Genomic DNA, 27,460 nt, shown 5'->3' on the forward strand with positions numbered 1-27,460 from the left:
TTAAAATGTGGGAACTCTGTGCTCATTTTGGCAGAGTTAAGTGTGTGTAGCTGGCAACAAGTGAATTGAGCCATGCAAAGAAAATAAAACTCCTGGGGTTTCAGACGTTGTGTCCCTAACTATAATCAGTGACCACACACAGCCTCTACCTTGATAATAAATTGTATCCCAGTGTTTTGTCTTCAGGGAAAAGAAATACGACTTAATTTACCTCCTTCTGAAAGAGTAATTATGTGGTGCATGATTGCTCATAACATTGGTGGGAACGTGTATTGACAGGATGAACATGGGATTGGTCGGTGAATACAGTGAATGATTAATTTTTTTTTGAAGACAGCAGATGCTGCTTTATTTTACTCCTCAACAGGAGCCCACTGTAAGAGGTTTCATCAAGAGCCCCAGTGAAAGAGTGCTTGTACAAAAACAACCAAAACTGAGGCTTAATGCTTGGCCAACACTCCGAGATTGATTAAATCTCTACCTGTTTTGACAATGTTAGACACCCAACACCTAACAACAGATACCCACAGGTTCAACAGTTGACAAACAATGATGCTAGTCAGCTAAATGTTGCAAACGACTTTAGGATGGTTTAAACTTCCGTGGCGATCCTACACTGTGGAGGAAGACGATGGCGTAGTGCTGCATGCTTCAACACTGGAGTGTCTATGTTGCTCTGCAAAACTATTCAGTACACCAGCAAAAGAAATGACAACCTTGGAAGCTTTTATGTTAAACGCAATCCAGCTGTTTGAGATAATGTTCATTCCAACCCACATGCAGCAGTTATTCAGCAGTGTTCTGTTCAAACTTGAGAGTCTATCAATAAAATGAAGAGTGAGGTTAAGTAAGCTCTGCTTGGTGAGGGGCTCTCCACACTCAGGACTATTTCAAACCAGGGTGCTCGATTGTCTTCCAGTTAAATCAAGGGAAGTTAAATTGAGCTTAACGTACCACCTGACACATCACAGGCTCTGATAATCCAAAAGTGTAAACCTAACAAATTTTTTGGTTGTGGGAAAAACAACCTACAAAGAAAGAGGCAAGAGTCTTTAGATTCAATGAGTACATGGTTTCAGCTTTAAGAGGAGAAAAGACTTTCCTGGGCAAGCTAGAAGTTGTTTGTTCCTTCAAAAAAGAGCTACGACTCTGTATTCACTCCATGTGACAGTTTCTATATAAATTAAGCTAACTGATGTCTAACGCTGGCAAGAAGGTTAATTACACTGTGACAAGACTTTTTCAAGCTACATAATAAGAGAAGAAATCTGAAACCAGTTGGACAGGGTGTTAACATCTATTCTTAGAGATCAGCGTTTAGCAAAGCTCTGGCAAGTGTAAAAGAAAATGCTCTTGAGTTGAAAGGTTTTTTCCATAACCAACATATACTAATAAACGTTTTCAAGTCTGAAGTGAAGAAATCTTGATGAGTTTTTATTAATAGGTATCAACATCTGACATGATAAATGTAATTATGACCAAAGTATGACTGGAAAGATCATTTAAGTTTATATAATATGATGATTATTTTTTTAATTAATCTAATTAATTACAGGATTTGTAATTAATTAATCTAATTAATCACATTTTAATCTCATATCTGCCTGGGGTCCCCAAATAATTAATTTGAATTCTAGCACATTACAAAATTGTAGGGGATGACTAATTAAATGAATACACAAAGAAGAGAAGATTCATTCATCCCCATTGTTTTCAACTGGCGAATATAAAAATAACTGTGTTCACTGCCATTGACGTCTATGGACACCAATTCGATTGCAACTGTACTATACTGTATTTCTAGGAGTGAATTATGTTTTACAACGGGGGAGACGGGGTCTGGCGGAGCTTGTCAATCAAAATCATGCTTGTATACTACTGTGGGTGAGAGCGGTGTGCTCTTTGGATGAGAGATCAGCATGGATATGAGGAAAAGATGTGAGATGGCAGTAGCCATGGTTACATGAGCAGTTTTTTGTCTTTCCGAATGGAAGCTTTCCGAATGACTTTTCTGAAAACAATAGTATACGTGGAAAGGAATATTCCAATCTCTGGTATACATGCGCCGCTGTAATCAAACAGAATAGTCAATGGGGCATGCCCGGAATCACGCACATCAAGAGATTTATCAAAGCTGGAGGACAACATTTTGTTTATCACGGTGTTGCAATACTCCGTATCGCAAGTTTGTCGTCTGTCCAGTCTTGAAATTATGTTCATTTCTTTCAAAGTTTGGTTAAAAAACAAGCTTTCCGCAGCAGTCCAGTGCTGACGGCTCGCTGCCATTTTTAAAGTTGAGGAACGTCTCTAGTTGCGTCTTACGTCATATCTGAGCATGCGCTGAAAGAACGTACCCTGACAACTTTCCGTTTGAGTTGATACATGATACCTCAATCGGTTTGGGGAAAGGAATATTCCACCCCTGTGAAACCGATCACATGTCCATTCAGATTGGCCCTTTTCTTTCAGAATGAGGTGTATACAAAGGTTAAATTCTTTCCGTTTAAGCAAATAAACCAAATGCAAGCGGAATAATTGGGTCCATGTAAACATGGCTAGTGACATAGCGAGACGCTGGAAGTCAGAAAAGTTCAGGCAGCTCATACTCCAGCTGAGGATGTGTCGCGGTAGTTCAGATAAAAAGAGCGGCGCGATCGTGAGAAAAGACATGGAGAGGATCAAAGGCTGGAGTGCTCAAGATGAACGCGATCGGAAAAAAAAATTGTCTGTTTTTTTGGTCAAAAACAGGAATAGAGACATAAAAGAAGAGAGTTTTCACTCCTTTGGTAGTCTTGGTGTTTACATCGTCATAGAAAACAATACAATAAAGGTCTTGAAAGATCGTTCAAGATGTCAATGAGTCAATCTTGAGTTAATTTTTGTAACGCATCAATTTGTGGTGTAATTAATTTATCCAATCGAGTTAAAGTGGCAGCCCTAATAATATCATCAAATAGCATAATTTTCTCTGAGGACCAAAGAATAAATGTTGATGTCAAAATGAGAAACACCGACCACCTGCACAATTTTTTTTCCAGCACCAGTTTACTTTCATCTTTCAATTACAATCCCACCTTTAAAAAATATTTCAAATTGAAAAGTATCTGTCTTTGACTTCGAAGGGCAACTCTGACACATCTTTGAACTTTTTCCGTGTTTGTGATGTGAGATCAAGGGGAGGTACGTGGATAAAGCTTGAGCCAAAACAGAACATTTGCAGCAAATGACACCTCTAACTCTGGTTCACTTTGTTCCTCAATCATTTGTCCTGACCTCGTGTTGGGTTGCTGCATATCCAAACTGAGATGTGTTGGATTTCTAAGGCTTAAATAATCTTTAGAAATATAGCTTGAAAAATAAGTACATGACTCATTCAAATCTAACTGCCGTTATTAAATCAAAGAGTTTTGATATTTCATTAAAAGGAGAGGAGGCAGACTTTGCTGTCCTCTAACTTTTAATGTAGCTTAAGAGCTTTTGTCGGATTTTTGACACACGAAAACTTACACCAAGGACAGACCAAATAAGAAAAAAATGACACCAGATAAATGCTACAACATCAACTTTCCCAAGAAACTCTGATTGAAAATTGTATTGGCTCTGAGTCACGCTTCTTATTCTCATTTTAAAAAAATATTTTAAACTGGTACCTGAACTGTAAGAGGGCCTCTTCATAAAGGCTACATTCTGTTTTTCTGGATGTCATTCAACCTCTGAAAACTGACAAAAAGGAAAAAAATAAATGCCATAGCATGTGTCAAAGGTTTGCACAGCCTTATACAGACCCGATCAAAATCTCAAGACCAGTTGAAAAATTGCTAGAATTTACCTTTTGCACATTTGATTCCTAATAAGGTTTTAAGTGGAGCTACATGATGCAAAAGCAAGAAGGGGGAGTGTGACAAAAAACATTTGGAACTTGCAATTAAAAAATAAATAAATAAATAATGAAATAGGTTGTTAATCACCTGATCAAAAGTTCAAGATAACAGGCTATTAAAGCCAAAACCTGCTCAAAATATTCATTTTCTGTCAGGCTTTCACACGGCCATGCCCTCCTGGTGGCTAAGAAGCTGTCTCTTCTTGAACGTGGTTGGATTGTTGAGCTGCATCAGCAAGGCCTCTCTCAGGGTGCCATTGCTGCTGAGGTTGGAAGCAGTAAGACGGTCATTCTACATTTTCTGAAAGATCCTGAGCATTATGGAACAAAAAAGTTGAGTGGTAGACCCAAAAAAATTGCACTAAGCCGGAGGATCCGATTGGCTGTCCGTCAAGACACAGGGCGGTCCTTGACCCCAATTAAGGCCCTTACTAGTGCCGACTGCAGCGCAATAACCATCAGATGGCATCTGCGGGAAAAGGGTTTCAAAAACAAAAAACGAATTCAAAGACCTAGTCTCCTCCAACACCACAAAACTGCCCGTTCAGACTTCGCCAGGGAGCATCAAACATGGGACACTGAAAGGTGGAAAAAAAGTTTAATTCTCTGATGAGAAAAAAATTGAACCTTGATGGTCCAGATGGCCTCCAACGTTACTGGCATGACAAAGAGATCCCACCTGAAATGTTTTCTCCCCGGCACAGTGGAGGGGGTCCCTCATGATCTGGGGCTTTTTCATTCAGTGTAACACTGGAGCTTCAGGTGGTACAGGGTGGTCAAATGGCGGCTGGTTATGTGCAGATGTTGCAGCGGGCGTCCTTCATGACTGAGGGCCCTGGTCTGTGTGGTAACAGCTGGGTTTTCATCAGGACATTGATGAAGGACTTCTTCATGGAGATTAACATCACTCTTTAGACCATCCCGCACATTCCCCTGATTTAAATCCAATAGAGAACATTTGGGGATGGATGGCAAGGGAAGTTTATAAAAATGGTCATCAGTTCCAGACAGTTGATATCCTTCATGAAACCATCTTCACCACTTGGAGTAATGTTACCAGAAGGTTCCTGGAAACACTCACATCAAGCATGCCCACACCAATTTTTTGAAGTGATTAACAAGGATGGTGGAGCAACTCATTACCGAGTCCAACTGAGAAAAACAGCCTTTCTCAGTTTACTTGTTGATTTCAATAAATATATTTTTTTAAGTGCTTTTTGTCACACTCCCCCTTCTTGCTTTTGCATATTGTAGCTCTACTTAAAACCTCATTAAGACTCAAATGTGCAAAAGGTAAATTCTAGCAATTTTTCAACTGGTCTTCAGATTTTGATCAGGTCTGCATGTTTGCAGAAGCCTACAAATGATGAAGGTACATCCTCAAGAAAAGCAGCTAGAGGTCAAAGCAGAGGTTGCTTGCCTCAACCAGTTTTATCAATAGTGATGTCTCTCCTCTTGTTTGAGAAAACTACACTTCCTGCCCTGATGTGTTTCCTGCCTTTGTGATTGTGATCCCCAACCTTGATGTTTTCACCAGTGCCCTGCGCCTGATTGTCTGTGTGGCTTAAATCAGAGTTGTTTCATTCAGTGATATCTGAAAGCCGTTTTTTGTCTACAGTTTTCTTTGTCCTGATTGTAACTCACATAAAGAGCTTGTTTTAGTTGCAACTTTTTGAGTAGTGTGCCTGGGTCCTTGAATTGATTCTTGTCAGTTTCCTGCTTTCAAAACATTTCCTAAAGCACCTTTTACACTGTTTCTGTAGCCATCCCTGCTGGCATCTCTCCTGTGTTCTCCAAAACCATCGCAGTACAGTTAAATGCTGCTTGACTTTTATCCGCTCCGGCTCAAACATCAGACGCTTGAACTCTGGTGTAATAATTTCCTATACATGACATGACAGTGAATGAAGTAGATACAAAGGCTGTAGACACGGGATCACTCTCAAGGACACCACCTTTTTGTTTTTCATACAGTTTTGAATTTCTTTGTTGGCAGGGGTCATATTGGAAAAGCTTGATTTCACCTAGCTTTTTAAAGAGGCAGGTCTTCCTCCTCTTCACAGACAGCTACAAAACCATGAGATGAATTCACAACCTGTACAGTGTGTACAGAGCATACAGAGTTGAAGGACTTGGACTAAAAATGTTGCTTTAACCAGGCTATAAACATGTTTATTTCTGCTGTAGTACGTTTTGAATCAGTGTGTGGTTTCAAGAGTTTCTGCAGCCAGCCTCAAGCTGACACTTGATAAAGTGAAGTTCTCACACTTCCATGTAGGCTTTTTGAGACTTAGCAAGAATTTCTGAGCAAGTACATATGCTCATGCAGTAGTATGGCTCTACAATGTTGATACAGTGCAAAGTCAAAGCAGAAGTTTAAGCCATGTGGGGAACTCTGTATGGGGAGTGATGCAGTCTGTAGCTGTGTGTGAGCTGATGAGTACGTGGTTATGAGCTGACACTTTTCATTTCTGCACATTAAAAGTCACTGACCTCTTAGATGGGCTGTAACTTTTGTCTGTCAATGTCAGCAGACTGAAACAGCTGATTGACAGCCATCAGAGGGCGGTACATCTGCAAAGAGTGTTCAAGCTATTGTGCTGACAATTGGCAAGGGAAGGGCTGAACAAAACCTAAATAAAGCATACATTGACGTTGTGATAAAAATAAGCTAGATCACATGGTAACACTGAGCCAGTCTGCAGAAAACTGGAGCCTAGCTTGTTGTGCCGGTTCTCCAACCAGATACTATTGACAAGTTTTCATTTCAGGTTATGAATATACTGTAGATTGTATTGATAAAAAGTTAGAATCTAACATTTGGAAAGATATCAGACAATGTATTTTTAATCGTCAAAAGGGGGCAAGTTAATTAAAGTCATGGTCTACAATCTGAAACACAGTTTGGTTGATGAGACACATTTGAAAAACGCAGCTTCACTCACCCCTCCCCTCCGTGCTCCCGCCCCCCAGCTCGTATCGCCCTTCTTCGCCTCCTAACAACACGCCCCCTCCGACAGAGCAAGAAGCCGGCAGAAAATATAACAAACAAGACAGTCATCCTCCTTGTAACACACAGTGGTAGCTTTTTCAATTGGACTGAATTAACCATGAATTAACTGGTGAAGCAGGTCTGGCGTTGCCACTACCAGCTGATCAAAGCAGAGCTGACTGTGGGTGAGGCTTTACCTTTCTAGGCGTGTCTTCACCAGCTCAGTTTAAGATGCTAAAGATGTGAGGCTAACTTATTCTAAAATCTGTTGACAGAGCCTGACCCATTCCAACCAGCAGCGTTCAGTCATTAGCCAGTACAGGCACAGACTAACCAGAGTTATTCAGCTGACATCTCCCACTGTAGTAAACAAAGTCATTACCTGTTCAACAGAAACTCAGCTGTCTCAGCGTCAGTCTTCAGTCCCAAATCCCTCTGCAGCTTTTTCCACCTGTCGTACATTTCTCCAATATTCAGTTTCTGTTGGCACCTGTATCGCTCATAATTCTTCCTTGCTTCAGCCTTTTCCTTGAAACTTTTTTTAACAGCTTCCATGTTTCGGTCTTCTCTGGCTCCACAACGCTTCGGTAGCTGAGAAGCTAGCTGACGTGAGAGGGGTAGTGGGGAAGGATGAGGTGGGACCATGGGCAGTATGGTGCAGAGCAGGGGAGACAGGAGATTGGATGGACTAACACACAAATCCGAAATGAGGGAAACAGCGGTTCAGATTGGTCAATTATTTAGCCGTTTTGCAGCTGCTGTACTGAAAGGATTTTTTTTTGTTCTTTTTGGTTTTTATATTGCGAAGATCATAACTGCCTCAAAACGGTGTTAATAACAATTACCTAGCTTCAAATTGTAGACCATAGCTTTAAGAGGCGCCTACTTTCTTCATGAGAAATCACATGTTAACCGCAAAAAAATCCCCCATTAAAATAATAACAATAATAACGCTCAGACAGCATAAACACCACCATAGTTTATCATAATACTCTAAGACAAAGTGCGCCATAATCCTTCATATTTGCCTGATTCACAGAATAACCTAAAAGGGAAGGTCAATCCTGCTAAAATGTATGATTCAAAAACTTCTGAGCCCAACATGTGATTCCTTTTTTTGCCTACATTTACTGTTAGAATTAAATGCTACCATACATCAAACCTGCAATCCTTCACATTTTTGCTTCAATAGGAGAATCTTTAATTTCACTGCATCACCATTGAATATCCTCTCTATTGAATAAACTGTTCAGAGTCAAGGTCAGCTTACAGTAAATGCACACATAAAAGTAAATACATACAATGTAATTTATTTATTTCTTATAAATTTGGAATCTTTATGACATTTAGTGCTTTTACAGATAACCCTGGTCAAACTCAGAATAAATTTTAGCTTACACAATTACCTTGCTGATGACTGCCTGAATCTGTTTTTCCTGCAGTGAAGCATAATTGCAGCAGTTATCCTCAAATGCTTCCAGAGTTTAGAAAAGTTTATCATTTCCACTTCACTGGGAGATGTTTTCAAAAGTTCTTTGTCAGGTTTCACATTCAAGAAAGTGTGACTCAGAATTTTAGAATGAGCTTTTTTTCTTTTTTTGTAAGGAAAAATAACACATTCATGTAAAAAAGCCAAGCAGATTCAAAGTGAGAAACACATGTCCCACTGATGACTGTGCTGATTCGGGTCATGTAGAGACAATTTCCTTCAATGAAACTGAACATGTATGCAGCTTTTCCCTGACAGCTGCAGAGCAAAGGAAGAAATAAGTGAACAAAACTAAAGTGGTAACACCCAAAACAAGGAAGAGATACATTCAAAGATGTACAGTATTTCACAAAAGTGAGTACACCCCACTTATTCCTGCAGATATTTAATAATACCTTTTTATGTGACAACACTGGAGAAATGACACTTTGACACAATAAAAGGTAGTCCAGGTACAGCTTATATAGCAGTGTTATTGTTCCCTCAAAATAACTCAAGATACAGCCATTAATGTCAACAAAAGTGAGTACAACCCCAAGTAAAAATGACACTTTGACACAATGAAAGGTAGTCCAGGTACAGCTTATAAAGCAATGTTATTGTTCCCTCAAAATAACTCAAGATAAAGCCATTAATGTCAACAAAAGTGAGTACACCCCCAAGTAAAAATGCCCGAACTGTCATTATTTTGTGCGGCCACCATTATTTTCCAGCACAGCCTTACTTCTCTTGAGCATAGAGTTCACCAGAGCTTCACAGGCTGCCACTGGAATCCTCTTCCACTCCCCCATGACGACATCCCAGAGACAGCACATATTTGAGACCTTACGCTCCTCCACCTTCCATTTGAGGATGCCCCAGAGATGTTCAATAGGGTTTAGGTCTGGTGACATGCTTTGCCAGTTCATCACCTTTACCTTCAGCCTCTTGAGTTAGGCAGTGGTCATCCTGGAAGTGTGTTTGGGGCAGTGGCGATTCTTCTAATACTGCAAGGGAAGCTCAGCTTCCCCTAAAATGTCCCCCAAAAAAGTGGTGATATGTACTGCTGTGTGTACATTTGACTGACAAAATCTGCGCTAGAATTCCTTCATCTTTTGTTCAGAATCAGCTACCTATGGCAGGTAACTGGCTTGCCCTCCTTCTCATTCATCCCCGCAGCGTCTCAGCACTTTAACACTGTCAGTCGCTGAGTGTCTTCTGACTTCAGCGGGAAAACGTAGAGTGGGTTGTTCCACTGTGAAAACTGGGTGGTCATTGGATAAATGCTGGGCTTTGTCCCACCCATCGGACGCTCAGCGTCTCTGGGGGTCTATGAGACAGTGGGCTGGCCTGGACGCTGGGCTTCTGCATGATGATTGGATGATCTGTCTGAGGCCAAATCCCTTTTCGATTGACAGTGAAATGAGCCAGTCAGCGATCTTAAAGAATAACCCTCCACCTGAGCATCGTCTGACTTTTTTATTGAGTTGTTCTGGACTGATTCGGTGGGCTTTATCAATCCCCAGCAAGTTTACTTTTCTTAAAGACGACGAGCGTTGTGTTAAAAGATCTTCTCTCTTCTCTCTTTTCACCAATAAGCAGCTACAGCTACAGTCGCAGAGCTTCTCCCCCTGTCACTCACACTTACAGCCTGTCGTATTCTCACATAGCAGCTCCAGCTGCTAGCAAGCTAACACGGAGGGTAGAAATTACGTTTAAATTAATAAACAAGTCAAATTTTATGTAGGCCAGAAAAAATGAGCTTCCCCTCCTTGACAGACCAGCAGCTGCCACTGGTTTGGGGTCATTATCATGTTGAAATACTGCCCTGGGGCCCAGTTTCCGGAGAGAGGAGATCATGCTCTGCTTCAGTATATCACGGTACATTTTGGCATTCATGGTTCCCTAGATGAACTGTAGCTCCCCAGTTGCAGCCCCACACCATGACACTCCCACCACCATGCCTGACTGTATGCAAGACACACTCGTCTTTGTACTCCTCACCTGTTTGCCGCCACACATGCTTGACGTCATCTGAACCAAATGAGTTTATCTTGGTCCCATCAGACCACAGGACATGGTTCCAGTAATTCATGTCCTTACTCTACTTGTCTTCAGTGAACAGTTTGCAGGCTTTCCTGTGCATTATCTTAAGAGGAGGCTTCCTTCTGGGACGACAGCCATGCAGACCAGTTTGATGCAGCGTGTAGCCCACAACCTCTGGATGTGATGCCGAGCACATCCATTCAGCATCTTTGGTTGACCATGGTGAGGCCTGTTCTGAATGGATCCTGTCCTGTTAAACCAGATCTTCAGAGAGTTTTTTTTACCATGAGGTGCCATGTTGAACTTTCAGTGTCCAGTCAATGAGAGAGTGTGGGAGCTGAAATGCCAAATTTAACACATCTGCTCCCTATTCACACCTGGACCTGAGTTTTTTTAGGGGAACAATAAATGTACACTGTTATATAGGCTGTACATTGACTACCTTTCATTGTGTCAAAATGTCATTTCTCCAGTGTTGTCCCATGAAAAGATATAATCATATCTGCTGAAATATGAGGGGTGTACTCACTTTTGTGAGAAACTGTAAATCTGACATATAGTAAAAGTGAAGGACATCTTTACAGGTTCATTTTGCATCAGTGTTACACTTCACAGCAGGAAAAATGTAGTTTCTAAATTCCCTCCTGTCTCAGGGAGATTAGTGAGGCTCAGCTTAGAAATACTAATGGCCATGGCAGGGACTTTGTTATGGCCAAACAAGGATTTAGAAACAAACCGAGTGATTCCGCAGAGTACCACTTGTACTCCAGGTGTCAAAGTTTTTTTTTTTTATTATCGCAGATTTAAAATCAAACAGAAAGAACATCTAAAAAACACCAAAGCTCCTGTGAGGTGTTTTGAGTCGAGTCTAACAAAGGCTGAATGCCAATCAGCAGGGTTACGTATTTCTGCAGGGTACAAGTCATACAAGGTGATCGTCAGTCCCCTGCACAGAAAAACTTCATATTTTTCACAGCAAATACTCTTGATGGATGCTACTTCTGCATTTCTAGGGTAAAAACTATACCTAGATCAAAGGTGGCAATTGGTCCCAAAATCTGGGGGTCAAAATCTTAAAAAAAAAAAAAAAAAAATCCTCACAGTATCTTCAAACAGAGTTGAAGATGGAAAAAATCATCAGACACCTTTGCCTCACAGCACCACCATTAATCAAGTGAAAACCATACATTCCTGTAAATGACACAATCACTGTGTCTTCATCATAAGCAAACCAGTGTTAGAATTTCACCACTCATACTACAGTAATAAGACACAAATGTGGATTATGCTTGTATGTGCGTGTAGGGGTTTCCAGTGCTCATCAGACAAGCTCATTGGTCTAGACTGCATATTAGTTTCTCAGGCACTTTTTTGTAAGTCATAGAAAACAAAAGTAAGAATCGACTCCAAACCTTTCAAATGTTCCAAAGAAAGGTCATATGATCTCCTCCTCTTCATATCCCAGCAGTAAAAGACCCTTCATGTACTCCGTGGTGCAAACAGCTCAAGTCAGTGAATTCTCTGGGAACGAAAAAGGCAAACCACTGTGAGTGGAGCTCTATTGCTTTGATCTCAGTGATTGAACGTCATTCACTTCATGACAGATAAAAGGCTTTGTGTGTCGATGGGTTGAGTTTCTTTCATTGTGTCAAAAGCTGGATTCAGGAACAGTCTTTTTGCGTCCCAGCGAGGTTGTGCTGTACCGAGCTCTCTGCAGGGTGCTAAAAGACGGTTTGTCCGTCGTGAGGCTACGTGATGGCGCCATGGCTGACGACATCCCGTTGCGATGCAAAGATGCCGTCCTCCGCATGCTCTGCTCTGCTTTGGTGGGGATGTTGGAGGAGCTTTGGGAGCGCTTGATGTCAGCAGGGGTTCGCCCATGTAGCTTCCCATTTGCCAGATCCCCACCCGAATGGCTTGCAGCTTTGGACTTGACCCCATCGACTCCAGCTACTCCTCCAGCAGCTCCATTGGATGAAGACAGTCGTGGAAGGGTTCGACTCCGACCTATATCCTCCCCTCCACTTCTTGCTGAATTCCCCTCCCTGGACTTCCTCGAGTCTTTATCCTTCTTCAGGAAGTTACCTTTGAAGAAAGAGAGTAGTCCATCGTGAGGAGAACTCTTCGGCACTTCTCCTCTTTTGCTCTTAGAGTTGCCTTCATTAACACCGGTGTTTTCTCTTTCTGGAGTCCCTCCTTTTTGCCTTCTAAGGGTCCCATCATTGAGGACAGGGGTGCTGTGGCTGGACTTCACTCCAGCACTGGAGGTCTGTTTGGTCTCAGTATCCTGGGAGGCTTGAGAGGAGCTCTGCTTCTGGGCGTCCTTTCTCCTGGTGAGGGTGTTACTGCTCAAGCTGCTGCTGATATTCGTGCTACTATCATTTCTCGCCTTGCTTTCTTTGCTTCGTCTCAGGCTGGCTGCTTTTTCCGATGGCCTCCTCTGACCCTCTGGTACTTGTGGAGACTCAGGCATCCCATCATTGTCTGCCTTCCCCATGCAACTCATACCCCCAACACTGGGAGATCGGGGAGTGGCGGAAGCCCGGCCATCGGCAGCTTCCTTGGTGCGTGGTTCAGCCATTAGTGTTACGATCGGATCCTTTGTGCATCGAGGTCGTCTGCCGGATTCCAGGTACTGTACCAGCTCCACAGGGGCAGGATCTTGGACAGATGGAGGCACTGGGTCTGGTTTTCGTCTGTCCTTTGAACCAAAGGACCAACGCAGGGGGAGCATTTTACTCAGGGTGTCCTTTGTTTTGCTGGGTGTTCTCATGCTTACGCTGCGTCCCTGAAGACCCCTGATAAATGGTCTGGTCCCAAAACCTCCTGCCACAGAGGACAGAACATGCATTAACTGTTTCATCAAAATACAAAACTTGAAAGGCCCAGCAAAACTCTGGTTTGGCCTCTTACCATTTTCATCTTTTTCATCATCATCGAGGAAGACAGGAGACTCAGGCGAGTCAGGCAAGGACGACGGGCATGTTGTGGAGGATCGAGAGACCAAACTCCCTCTTTTGCTGTCCCCTGTGAGCCGAATGAGCCAGTGGTCTGACATTGACGAACTTGTGGAACCTGAGAAACATACAGAAGGAAGGGCAAAGGGGGTTAATGAAAAACATGAAGAGGACTGCACTTCTGGACCCTTGACTTACAGAAAACAAATGCTGGATTCAGCAGAGCCTGAGTAACAACCTCCATCTCCCAAAATGCAACCTGCTAAATGTTTGTTTAGGTAGTTGGGTGTTTTATGCCAGTTAAAGCAAAGATAGCCTCAAGCTTTAAGCCTTAAGCAGTGAGGAAGATGTCTACAGATATCCAGCAAACATTCTTCTTTGATCTCCACATCTAGCGTTTTTTTATGTTTCCAGCTCGTCATTACATTTCTTTTCATTAATACTGTTCAACATCACTTTGATCATTTTTTTTTTACTTTGCGCAGTTCTTTTCTTGGGTAAATGGATCCAACATTTCTATATATGAAGAAATGTCTCTGACCAGGTATTGTATTATTTCCTTTGTGTTTCTGTCTATGCCTGTGGATATCTACCAGAGCTCATTGTGATTTTGCTGAAAGAAAAGACAAAGCAGGGGTCTCAGCAAACCCAATGCCTGTGTATCCTTTTGTAGTGAAGTCTATGAAAGCTCTGAGTTGTGCAATCACCTAGTTATGACTGCATTTCCTGGCACTTATATTTGCTTTTGTATAAGCCGCTGTGTTAAATTTGATGGAAAATTTGGTTTAAGCCTTTGTCTTTCCATTAACACACCATTCAGTTTTAGTCATATTTTAGTTATCTGAAACCTTTTAGTCTTTGTCTAATTTTAGTCAACCAAATATCAGCTGATTTTGGTCAAATACAATGTAAACAACCTGACTGTTGTTACTACATTCTGCTAACTCATACTAGTTCTCCTCCCGTGTAACTGCTGCTGCTGAGGGCCTATAGACAAAGGTGTTTACTGTTCAGTTATGTGTTGTTGCATCATTCTGTATTTGTCTTGGTGTGTTGCTGCTAAAAAATTAACAAGAAACTTATGAAAATGCAAGATAAAATTTTAAAAATTAAGATATAAAATAAACAAATATACAAAAATATAAATAAAAAATAATGATAAAAATTACAATAATGAAAAATAGAAAATTAAAAAATGATACATGTGTATAAAAACATATGTATGGATTAATAAATGAATAAATATATATATATATATATATATATATATATATATATATATATATATATATATATATATATATATATATATATATAAAGTGTGATATTCTTCTTCTTTTTTTTTTTTTGGCATTTTCAGCGCCACTCTACTGATTGTCCATATTATTGTGCTTGTACCATGGACTTTGTAATAATAAAGGTTTGTGCTTGTTCTCATGATTTTCTGACATGCACTGCTGCATGTGTGCCGACATTGATTCGTTGATTGTCAAGGTAAGGGGCAGCTGCATGTGAGAAAAAAAGGCCTATATAATTATAATAATAAAGAATATACAAAGAAATTACAAAATAATACTTGTTTATAAGAGTATATGTATGAATAAAATATAAGTAAATATCATATATATGTATACATATATATATACTGGTACTGGCATCCTGCGTACAGCATTACCAGCTTCCATGATACATTAAAACCCAGTGGCACATGTTTGTCTGGCTTTTATTTGTTGACAAAAGTGTCTGATATATTTTGTCACACTCTCTGTCATCATGTTGTGCTTTTAGTTAGTTTTTATTAATTATTTTGTCTGTAAAAAAGGTCTGTCAACGAATATTTTTCATCATAGTCTTCTTAATTAACACTGACTGGCTGACCCCAGATTGATCTTCTCCTTTTTCTTGCCGCAGTTCTATCTGCTCTGCTCTCTGCTCTGGTCCCTTTGTACAGCCAATTTCCTGACTTTATCTTGCTCTTGTGCCCTTGATCTCTGCTAACCAAAGAAAGAACACACAGCATGCTTCCTCTCACAGAGATGCTAAAGGCTTTTCAATGTTGTGAGCACCAGACTGCCATTTCATGAGTGGGTTCCTGGTTAATTTAATCAGACCCTAAAAAATAACTTAAACATCTATGTTTACGAGAATGTTACAAATATTCATACAATTAAAGAATAATCTTATATACATTTATAAAAGTAGCTTTTTTCTTTCGTTAGTTATTCTAACATGTTGCTTTTACATTGTCAAAGTACATGAAAACTTACATGAGCAAGTGGAAACTCTCTTTTTAAAGCTGTTTTCCAGATTAAAATAGGCATACAATCCCAAAGCACATGTGCATCACTTTACAAAAACAGATACTTTTCAATTTCCTAACCCTCAGCTCTACAAAAGGACAGGAACTATTCAATTTTCTATTTCAAGGTTGCATAACTCAGACCAAGACTTAGAATCAATCACAACACTAAGCAACAAGAAACAATGGGACTATTACAATAGTCTCCTCTGTTTCTGTAATGATCCTGGGAGGGTTTATTCTCCTGGTTACTCTGGTGACCAGTCCTGTCTAGTCTGTGATTGATCGGCTGTAGCAACAATGCCAGCAAGGAGATGTCTCAACAGTAGCACCCTGAGCATCTAAAACAAATGTTTTTACAGATGAGTGCTTTAGTGTCTCTCTTCTGTTACTGATTGTGCTTTCTTATTCTTGTTGTCAGCTTAACTTAAAGAGGGGCTACTGTCCTTTTGCTTTGCATGATTTACAGGTCTCTCCCTGCTCCACAAACCCCCTTCCCTCTGATTGGCCAGCCCTCTGCAGGCTTGTCAGAGAGGAACTATGACTTTAGTGTTTGAAGCTCACCTGATATGAGCCAGATCCATATGCACTGACCTCATCAGTTCAGCTAAGATATTGAGCTACAGTGAGAATAAACCATTTGACAGTTTACAGACAGATTCAGGGATTTCTAAAGTTTGGCTCAATATCCATGTCCAACTTTTTGGAAAACACAATATCCCCTCTTTAAGTGATACCTGGAGCATACATTCACCGGCCACTTTATTAGGCTCACCTTACGAGTACCAGGTTGGCCCCCCCTTTACCTTCAGAACTGCCTTAATCCTTGGTGACATAGATTTAACAAGGTACTGGAAACATTCCTCAGAGAGTTTGGTCCATATTGACATGATGGCATCACACAGTTGCTGCAGATTTGTCGTCTGAACATCCATGATGAGAATCTCCCGTTCCACCACATCCCAAAGGTGCTCTATTGGATTGAGATCTGGGGACTGTGGAGGCCATTTGAGTACAGTGAACTCATTGTCATGTTGAAGAAACCAGTCTGAGATGATTCCAGCTTTATGACATGGAGCGTTATCCTGCTGGAAGTAGCCATCAGAAGATGGGTACACTGTGCTCATAAAGGGATGGACATGGTCAGCAACAATACTCAGGTAGGCTGTGGACTTTAAACCATGCTCAGTTGGTACAAAAGGGGCCAAAACCGTTGATACAAGGCAGGATGGATCCTTCATGTTGTTGACATCAAATTCTGACCCTACCATCCAAATGTGGAACGGAAATCCAGACTCAACAGATCAGGCAACGTTTTTCCAATCTTCTATTGTCCAGTTTTGGTGTTGCTGTGTGAATTGTAGCCTCAGTTTCCTGTTCTTAGCTGACAGGAGGGTCACCCGGTGTGGTCTTCGGCAGCTGTAGCCCATCTGCATCAAGGTTGGACGTGTTGTGTGTTCAGAGATGATCTTCTGCAGACCTCGGTTGTAACCAGTGGTTATTTGATTTACTGTTGCCTTTCTATCAGCTCCAACCAGTCTATCCATTCTCCTCTGACCTCTGGCATCAACAAGGCATTTTGATCCACAAAACTGCCACTTACTGGATATTTTCTCTTTTTGGGACCATTCTCTGTAAACCCTAGAGATGGTTGTGGGTTAAAATCCCAGTAGATCAGCAGTTCCTGAAACACTCAGACCAGCCCGTCTGGCACCAACAACCATACAACATTCAAAGTCCCTTAAATCACCTTTCTTCCTCATTCTGATGCTTGGTTTGAACTGCAGCAGATCGTCTTGACCATGTCTACATGCCTAAAAGTATTGAGTTGCTGCCATGTGATTAGCTGATTAAAATTGCATTAACAAGCAGTTGGACAGGTGTGCCTGATAAAGTGGCTGGTGAGTGAATATGCAAGCTTACCACAGCTAGTACTGGCAGTCAACGTCAATATATCAACAGATTTCTCTATTAAAAGCAAAAACAACAGCTTTAAAAAGAGTGTTTTAAAGGCTGATCCAAATGCCACACATTTTCCATTCCTGGTGTAGGCCTTTCCTGAAAGATTTGAATGTTTATCACATCAGTCTTTTAGCTAGCCTGCTAGCTTTAAAAAAAAACATTAGGGAGTGAAGCCTCAGCAGACTTATAAAAACTGTGCTGCAGCTCAGTGGTGCAGTGTTTAACCCTGTCTCCGCGGAGAAAGACAGTTGGTTTGTTTACCTGGCTGGACTCAGTTCTTCCTTTGTGAAGTAGCCGCTCATTAATTTCACTGGCTGCTCATGTGGGTCTTACTGACAACATAATTAGGTGTTTGCTTCTTTGGAGTCTGTCCTTGAGTTTTCAAGTGGCACAGTAAATGGACAGATGTTGTTATAGCTTTTAAGGCACCGTAAGAGCTTCACTGATGCATCTTTTCAAATCGTATCCTAGCTGCTAGGGACCTGGTTCATTGTAACACTCTCTTACTGGTAAACACTTAGTTGTTGTTTTTTTTTTTTTTTTTTATTATGTTGAATGGGAGATGCCAGAGCTGGTTCAAAGAACAAGTAAGGCTTTTCTTAACAGACATTTGTTTAATTACACCCAGAGAAAAACCTTTTAATATTATTCTGAGTTAACTTCTCAGCCTTCATGCTTTTATTCAGACACACAGTAGGAGAACTGGAAACTATCTTGTCCTTTACCGCTTGCTTCAAAGAAAACAGCCTTTTATCCACTGGGCTCCACAGCTGTGCGATTATTCACTGGTACATATATTTTCTTCTCTTTTGTATATTTCTGTTTAATGGAGTTTGGCGTGGGCTGCATATTTTTTCCATTTGCAGCAAAAGATTAAGTAGGAACATAACACTACCTAATATTCAACATTTCTACATTTCTGTCTTGAGATAGAACAAAGGTTGATATGCTCTCTAACTGCTAAACATGCAAAGCATTTTTGCAAACTAAGGTCAGATACAAACTGTGTGCCTTCTGATTCTGACTCACTCATCGTGGGTCTGCACAGCACTGAGAGTCGTGCCAAACAATGACAGCTGAATAAAGGAACCATTAAATCAAAATGTGTACGTCATGCCTATTCAGTCCTGTGAGAGGAACTTGGCAGCACAATGAGGGGCTTTGTGGAAAAGATTTAATTGTTTTCTGACAGTTTTGATTATTTTCTTTGAAGTGTTTCTGAAATAGTCAAAGCTGGCATTCATTTTGTCTGTTTTCTATGTTACTAGAGTCCTGAGCCAAATCAACAAATGTCAACAGAAAATTAACTTCAGCTAATCAGTGAAACAACTGAAAAGCTATTTACTATATCTGAAAAACTGAGCAGTTACTGCTCAGTATCAGTTCTGTGGCTGAGAGTTTGTACACGTGTTGTGAAGACTATCCTTTTGGTGATGATACCAGTGATACTTTTAGCCAAAATAGGTTGCACTTTTCCAAGATTAAGACTCTGTTTCCAATGAGCATCATCACCCACTGTAGTAAAGACGTGCATTTGTTTTGGAAAGCAGCGTCTGTAATGGGTAATTTTAGTGAATCCTGGTTATATCCTACCAGTGCTCATCTACCAACTCCAACCTCACCTAGCATAGCTAACATAACCTCACTCTTCATTTTATTGATAGACTCTCAAGTTTGAACAGACCACTGCAGAATAACTGCTGCATGTGGGTTAGAATATACATTATCACAAACAACTTAACTCATGTTTTTATGGAACCCCAAGGGACTCATAATTTAATAATAAAAACAACATTTTGAAATAAATACCATTTTGATAAATAAAAGAAAATTATGTAATATGGCCATTAAATTATTAAATATGTTTTTTTTTTCAATATTGAATTATTATAATTAAATATTTCATATTGATTATTTTAACAATTTTATACTTTTTAAAATAATGTTTTTTTATTCATTTTCCAAGCTTTTCTAAAATTAAAAAAAAAAAAAGTTTTTCACGAAGTTAACTTTCATTGCACAATGTTCTTTTCCACAATGTCCTTTTTATTTCATAATGATGTTTTTTGTTCAGAATAATGACTTTGTTTGTCGGTCAAAGCTAAAGGGTGGGACCTCTGCTTGATCCCTTAAGATGGACTGGTTTGAGAGGGGTCTAGCTGCAGACCTTTACTCTCAGCTGCTTGAGGAGAAACTCTGAAATCGACTTCTCTCCTGCAGCCATTCTGTCACAAACGTGTCATGCACTCCATTTTCAGCTTTTCAGACTTCTCAGCATTAGTGAGAAGTCTCCACATTTTAATCCATCCTGCAAGTGCTGCTGCTATGTCTTTGTAAAGGATCTACCAATCACTTCACTGGCTCTGCCTAATGTGCTTTGATTTACAGACCAATTCATTGTACTGAAAAACGACATTGTGAAATAAATGGCCACTGTGTAAAGGACATTATGTAATATAAATTTACTTTGTAAAAAACATTTTTTAATTTTATAAATACTTGGGAATTAAACAAAAGGCATTATTTTAAATAATATGATTTTTTATGTAATCATTATGAAATATTAAATTATAATAAGTCAATATTAAAGGCCATATAACATGTTTTTCTCTTGTTTAGCAAAATGGTTTTTATTTCAAATTTTTTTTCAATTATGAATCTTTCGGGGTTCCATATGTTTTAACCTGTGCCCCATCACTTTCCTGCTTAGCCCTCTTCTGCTCTGATGTCCCTTTTTTTGTCAGTCCAGCCCCAAAAATCAATGTAAGAAGAAAAAAAGGTCAGAATTTGCTTTACTGCTAAAGTTTGCCAGCCAATACAGCATCATCAAAGGGACTTTAGGTCTACACGCTGTAAATGGATTTGCGTTCCCCCAAACTGGTCCATGGATACTTAGAAATAACAAAGGATAGGGAGTATTATTTCTGTGATGGGGGAAATTAACAGGTGTATATTTTATGTTTGTAGATTTTTGTGCCATTCTTGACAGAACCCCTGGCAGAACTTGATTTCTGAAGTTGGTCTGCATAAGAATCAGGCAGACACATTCACCAAGTAGCTCCTGGAAAAGTTTTTGAAATTAATACAGAAATCAGTTGTAATGTGACTCAAAGCTTCAATCCTCATTACAACATTATGTAAGCTCATCTCATCTTTGTTGAAATACATTCACACATATAATCTGTGTTATATACTGAATGCTGAAAACTGTGTACAGCGGGATATGGAAATTCTAAGCCGTGTGGGAAACACCTCTGACAGTACAGCCCTGACAGGCAAGAAAATTCTGATGCAGCACCATGAGTCATACTGACTCTGGGAGGAGGACAGAGACATCAGTGTGTGGCTCACTGAAAAGAGGAGACCACTGTTGCCACTGTGGCTGCATGTAAAAAGCATCCTTCCTTCCTTACAGCCTCTTTGTGCCGTTCTGCATCTACACACTCATCTGCATCGTAGTTCCCCTACACATGACACAATTTCTGATGGTAACTAAGTACATGCTGAGTATGTATTTTATGCTCTTTAAAATCCAGCAGGGCCCTAATTATTTCATGACCAGGTCAGAACATTGGAGGAAAATTTGACAATATAACCTCATTACTGTTACTCTTGTGAGTGATACAACCTAAAAATGAATGTCAGCCTGTCTCTAGACTATTCTTGGGTAATGTTTGTAACTGTGATACTGCATTAAATAGACATATTTTTGTTCCTGTCAGGTTTCTCTGTTTCAAATTTTCCGTTTCATGTGCTGCACTGGCCCTTTGTGCATCACGTCTTGTTTTTCCTCCTGCTTCCTTGTGTTTCTGTCCAGGCTGATTAGGCTCAGTGTTGTGTTCACACCTGTTTTTAATTATTTTTGTCTTGTTTGTTTGTTGTGCTCTTTATGTGATATTTGATGACAGCTGCTGTTCATTATTTGGACCTGTCAAGCTTGTCTGAAGTGATTAATTGTTCATACCACAAATTACCTCTTTGAGGACGTTTAAGTTTTGAGGGCTTTTCAAAGTCAGAGTTTTTCTATTTATTGTCAGTTTGCCTTAGTATCCATTTGTCTAAATCTGTGCTTCTCCAAGGTTGGTTAATGTTAAAGAGATGGTTTCCATGGTGCTTTCTGCGTTCTTCAGACCATTTATAGTAGGCCTGCACTGATCCAACTTTTCTGGTTCCTATACCAGGGCTTTGGGTATTGACTGATACTGGCACAATAATCTTTTGTAGTGGAAAACACCTTTAAAAAGCTTCTGAATGCTGTGGAGAGTGAACTCCAGATACTAAAAAATGGTTTGATGGAAATAAATTATTACTTCACTTTGGGGAAATAAAATGCATGATTTTTGGAAAAAATGACCTGACCTTAACCACAACATCAAAATTGATGCTATGGTGATGAAATTGAAACTGTGTGTGGAAACAAGTTTTTAGGTGTCATATTTGACAATGAATTAAAATGGAAATCTCACATAAATCATGTCTCAGCTAAAATGTCTCAATTTTGTATAGAGCTCAAGATTTCCTGAAGCAAAAACTGCTCAATTACCACATAGAACTCAGACGCTGTTAATAATGCTGGACAACCAGGGGAAAATTTCTTTTTAGAAAACCAAAGTTATGAACGAACACCAAATTTCATTGTCTCATGGTTAGAGGGGTCAATTTATGGAATTCCTCCCCTGAAAGAGTAAAAACATGTAGTCCATTAGGAAGGCTAAAAAGAATGTACAGTTTAAGAAATACACCAGGGAGAATAATAATTAAAGCTATGCTCTACGATTTGAAGCTAGGTAATTATTATTAACACCGTTTTGAGGCTGTTATGGTCCGATGGTCCGATCTATGCAGTATAAAAACCAAAAAGAATGAAAAAAATCCATTCAGTACAGCAGCTGCAAAACAGCTAAATAATTGACCAATCTGAACCGCTGTTTCCCTCATTTCGGATTTGTGCGTTATTCCATCCAATCCCCTATCTCCCCTGCTCTGCACCGTACTGCCCATGGTCCCACCTCATCCTTCCCCCACTACCCCTCTCACGTCAGCTAGCTGCTCAGCTACCGAAGTGTCATGGAGCTGGAGAAGACCGTAACCAGGAAGCTATTACTGTTACCCTCCACAGGGAAGGGAAGAAAATGAAAAAGTTTCAAGGAGAAGGCTGAAGCAAGAAAGAATAATGAGCGGTACAGGTGCCAAGAGAAACTGGATATTGGAGAAATGTACGACCGGTAGAAAAGGCTGCAGAGGGATTTGGGACTGAAGACTGATGCAGAGACAGCTGAGTTTCTGTTGAACAGGAAATGACTTTGTTTACCACAGTGGGAGATGTCAGCTGAATAACTCTGGTTAGTCTGTGCCTGTACTGGATAATGACTGAACGCTGCTGGTCGGAACGGGTCAGCTCTGTCAATAGATTTTAGCATAAGTTAGTCACACATCTTAAACATTGTAAACTGAGCTGGTGAAGACATGCCGAGTAAGGTAAAGCCTCGCCCACAGTCGGCTCTGCTCTGATCAGCTGGCAGTGGCAACGCCAGACCTGCTTCGCCGGCTAATTCATGGTTTTGATCGCGCCGGTCCAATTGAAAAAGCTACCACTGTGTGTTACAAGGAGGATGACTGTCTTGTTTGTTACATTTTCTGCCGGCCGGCTTCTTGCTCTGTCAGAGAGGGCGTGTTGTTAGGAGGCGAAGAAGGGCAATACGAACTGGGGGGGCGGGATCTTGGAACACGGAGGAGAGGGGTGAGTGAGGCTGTGTTTTTCAAATGTATCTCATCAGCCAAACTGGGTTTCAGATCGTAGACCATAGCTTTAACAGGTTTTTGTAATGTAAGGCCCATGGTTATGGTTGGCAGCTTACAAGCATGGGAAAAGGGTGTTTGAAAGTGGTTATTGTTTATCATATAATTTGAATGTGTTTAACTCTCTTTTGTATTGTTTATTGTGTATGAAATTGCGGTATTTGGTAAAGGTCCACTCCCAGGGGAGGTTATATAAAGTGGGAGGGGACTTACCTTAGAGGTGTGCACACTGAAAGAAAAAGACTGCCGTTCCTTCATGGCGAAAAAAAAAAAAAAACAGATCTTACTGCAGTTAGAGACTATCTTATCCCTGAGGGAGCTGCAGGATGTTTTTTTGCTAAAAAGGAGTGTTGAACCTGGAGTGTTTTGAGAAGGTGTTCAGTGGCACTCGCCTGGATTTAGCCCGGGATGCCGAGGGTGTGTGGGACAGGAATCACAAAATTTGTGGATTACTTTCAGAAGGACAATAACTTTGGAGTCGCAGCGGATGGGGTATGGGGGTTTCATCGGTGTGGTGTTATGTGTTACTTGGTGTCTGTAAATATAATCTTCTTTATTTCACACTCTAATTGAGTTTTTTCATCACTCAAAAAATCCCTTTTGGAAGTTTTGTTGATCTAGAGGTGAGCAGGCTGATCTTATGAGGGATGATTAATTTTTTTCCTAACCAGTCGACTGCATCTATTTTCTTGCGCTATAAACTCTACGCCTGCCCTAGCGCAGTGACATTCCATTTATTGCCATATAAGATAATATGAACTGTTACAGATATTATGCACTTAGCTCCAATTATTGTTAACAACAAGCATTACTATTGATTGTATTTTGTTTCCTTTTCTATCTTATTCCCTTATTTTGTGTTATTTTGTTTTATGAGATAAGAGGGGTAGGTGTAAATTAGCTTTGCTTTGACCTACACCCTTTCCGTTTTTTCTTGGAATTTACAAAATTTTACTTCAAACTCGTACATTGTTTCAAGTGTTGCAAGCAAACCGAAAAAAAAAACACATTTATTCATTAATTCAAATGTTGACTTGCAAAACAAAGCTTTAGAATGTACAGAATTTTTTATTCAGTTGTGAAATTTTACACCCTGTAGACTGGTAATGCAACAAAAAACAAAGAAAGTGCACCAGAGTAAACATTTCAAGTCAAGTAGCTAAGAGGGCTGGTAAAAAAAATAAAATAAAAAAGGTATAGAGCTGGTTGCCTAGATCAGCACCATGGATTGGCCCCTTACCACAAATACTGATCCAGCTTTGAGGGGCACTAATACACCAATACACTGATACCCAGTATGAGGATCGCTATCAGTGCATCCCTACTTTAAAGTGCTTTAACATTGCAATTCACACTCACCAATTCATAGACTGATGACAGAAGCTGCTACAGTTAAACCCATCAGTCTTTTGACTCTCCATTCACACACAGAGATAGCACATCCACCAGGGGCAGATCAGGGTTAAGCATATAGCAAAAGGACTATTCAGCATGGAGACAGTGGATTTGAAACCCTGACCTTCGGATTGAGAGACGACTCTACCACTGTGCCACAGCTGACCTGATTTTAAATGAGCGAACGATCATTTCCTTACAAAGATTGGCATTCATCCATGTTGCCCTGCCACTTCTGACTGAAATTGACCCGACAAGTGCTCCCAATCACTTCTCAGTTACTGGCAGCTCCAGGCTGGAGTGAACCAGAGATGAGTAAAAAATGTGTCTTAGCTCCAAACAAATGCCAGTCATAGAGATGTGTGCAAAACATGCTGGGGAAGTCCCAGCTATGCAGATAAAAGCACTGCACAAAGAACCAAGTATTTCACTCATCCAGCTTTTTAAAAGCATGACAAAAGCAAAGTGCATGTGAACATACAACAGACCTGGCAGCCAGCACAGCCAGGATCCTCCAGCCTTTAACTTGACAAGAGGCAGGCTGAAGTGAATGCCGATGCCGAGCGCTGTAATATTTTTCTATTTGTTTGACAAAGCAAAACATGCATATCCTATGCCTTTATATGAAGTAGTGTACTTTTGAAGAGGCTTGGAGTGACGCCTGAAATACACTAGATACGTCTGCAGTGCAACTCCATTGCGCTGCATCTTGACTGCGTTTGTCAACTTACACCTGCTGCGAGTTCCCGTGCTACTCTCTCCATTGATAAGTCTCTCTTCATTCACGTTGGGCTGTAAGACCTCAAACCTGTTGACTCCTGGTCTGGCTCAGTTCATTATGTCTGTTTGTCATTGTAGTCAAGCTAAATACAGACTAGTGCTGTCAGGCGATTAAAAAAAATAATCTAATTAATTACAAGATTTGTAATTAATTGATCTAATTAATCACATTTTAATCACATATCTGCTAGGTCCCCAAATAAGGAATCTGGATTCTGGGACATTATACAGGGTTCTTGCACCATTTAAAAAGTCAAATGTAATGCTTTGTAAGACATTTTTAAGACCAAAACAAATATAATTTAAGACCCCAAAATTTCATTCAAAAAGTCCGTTTGTTTACTGTAAACACAATCACAACTCACAGTTGAAGTTGTCTCTTTTTTCCATCATTATTTTTTTTCGATTGTGATGCAGAAAAGAGCAAACATAACATACAAAAAATGTATTATGGTAAATAACAAACTGCATTTCACTTAAGAACCCTACAGAAGAATAAAAAATCCATCCATTTTGGGTTGAATTTACATTTCCCCATGTCTGCATCCCTCTCTTTGACAGCTGCAAATGCCATTAGTCACGCAGACCAACGCTGACGGTACATCGCTTACGTCACTGACAACGCCGTCGTACCATATAACATATGTTAACCGCTAACTCTCCTATTTACTGCAATTAAATTAGTGAAACAAAGCTAAACAAATACATCATCAGAAGTTTTACGGCAGGTCATAGTTCTTTGTTATCGGCATTAAACGCACAGTCTGGAAATTTAATATCTACAGCAAATTCACGGTAAATTTAAGAAAATTTAGGACCTTAATTACCCGGATTTTAAATGAAGACGTTTTAAGACTTTTTAAGGACCCGCAAGAACCCTGTTACAAAACTGATGAGAGGTCAGCATGGATATGAGGAGAAGATTTGAGATGACTGAGACATATCTAGAAGCTGAAAGTCAGAAAAGTTCACGCAGCTCACGCTCAGACTGAGGATGAGTCGCAGAAGTTTAGAGAGAAAGAATGGCGGGCTCATGAGAAAAGACAACAGAGAGGATCAAAGGATGTAGCGCCCGAGATGAACACGATCAAAAAGAGTATGTTTTGTCTGTTTTTTGAATGAAAAACAGAAAAAGAGACATCAAAAGAGAGAGTCCACTCTTCTTAGGTAGTGTTGGTGTTTACATAGAAATAGAAAACAATTTTATTTGAGTCTTGAAAGATAGTTCAAGATGCTCTGAAAATGGCTGGCAGCCAATAAGTTCACCTTGCGTTAATTTTATGTCAAGCGTCTCTTTTAATAATAATAATGGATTTTATTCATAATGCACTTTACATTTGTGGCCAAATCTCAAAGTGCTCAGAAGGAAAAAAAACAATAAAAACATTAATAAAGACAATAAAAACAGTAAAAACATAAAAAAAACTGTAAAAAATGTCAGCAATAATTATAAACAACAGAATTAATCAGGAAAGGCGATACGGAATAAAAAGGTTTTTTAAAAAGGTTTTTTCTGAAATGTGTGGGTGGAGGAGTTCAGTGAGGTAGGTGGGGGCAGCACCGTGCAGACAGTGATGGGTGTGAAGGAGGATTTTAAATTCAATGCGGCAGTGAATGGGTAGCCAGTGCAGAGTGCGAAGGATGGGGGTGATGTGGTCATGTTTACACACCCTCATCAGGACCTGGGCAGCGCTGTCCTGAACATACTGAAGCCTTTGGAGGCTCTTGCCAGGGATCCCGATGAGGACTGCGTCACAGTAATACAGCCTGGAGGTGACAAAGGCGACCAAAGACTCTCTGCAGCGGGACGGGAGAGAGATGATCGGAGTTTGGCAGTATTACGGAGGTGGAAGAAGGAAGTTTTGCAGATGTGGGTTATATG

The 27,460-nt window shown here is 40.2% G+C and overlaps 1 protein-coding gene across 2 annotated transcripts in view; it reads right to left on the reverse strand.

Moving 5' to 3' along the window:
- Positions 1 to 8,166: 8,166 nt before the first annotated feature.
- The window catches only part of usp43a (ubiquitin specific peptidase 43a), a 225,343-nt gene continuing 206,049 nt past the window's right edge, over positions 8,167 to 27,460 (reverse strand). Inside the window, exons 15-16 of one of the 2 annotated variants that reach the window (XM_074689798.1) lie at positions 13,300 to 13,461; positions 8,167 to 13,212 (exon numbers count right to left, since the gene is read on the reverse strand). In XM_074689798.1, coding sequence (XP_074545899.1) covers positions 12,035 to 13,212; positions 13,300 to 13,461 — 1,340 coding nt within the window. In that variant the 3' untranslated portion in view covers positions 8,167 to 12,034. Of the gene's footprint in view, positions 13,462 to 27,460 lie in introns of both variants that reach the window. The other variant, XM_074689791.1, reaches the window with a different exon arrangement.

Source organism: Halichoeres trimaculatus, unplaced genomic scaffold (assembly GCF_033239565.1).
Source record: "Halichoeres trimaculatus isolate MK-OKI-2021-1 unplaced genomic scaffold, fHalTri1.1 fHalTri1_scaffold_2, whole genome shotgun sequence".
NCBI lineage: Eukaryota > Metazoa > Chordata > Actinopteri > Labriformes > Labridae > Halichoeres > Halichoeres trimaculatus.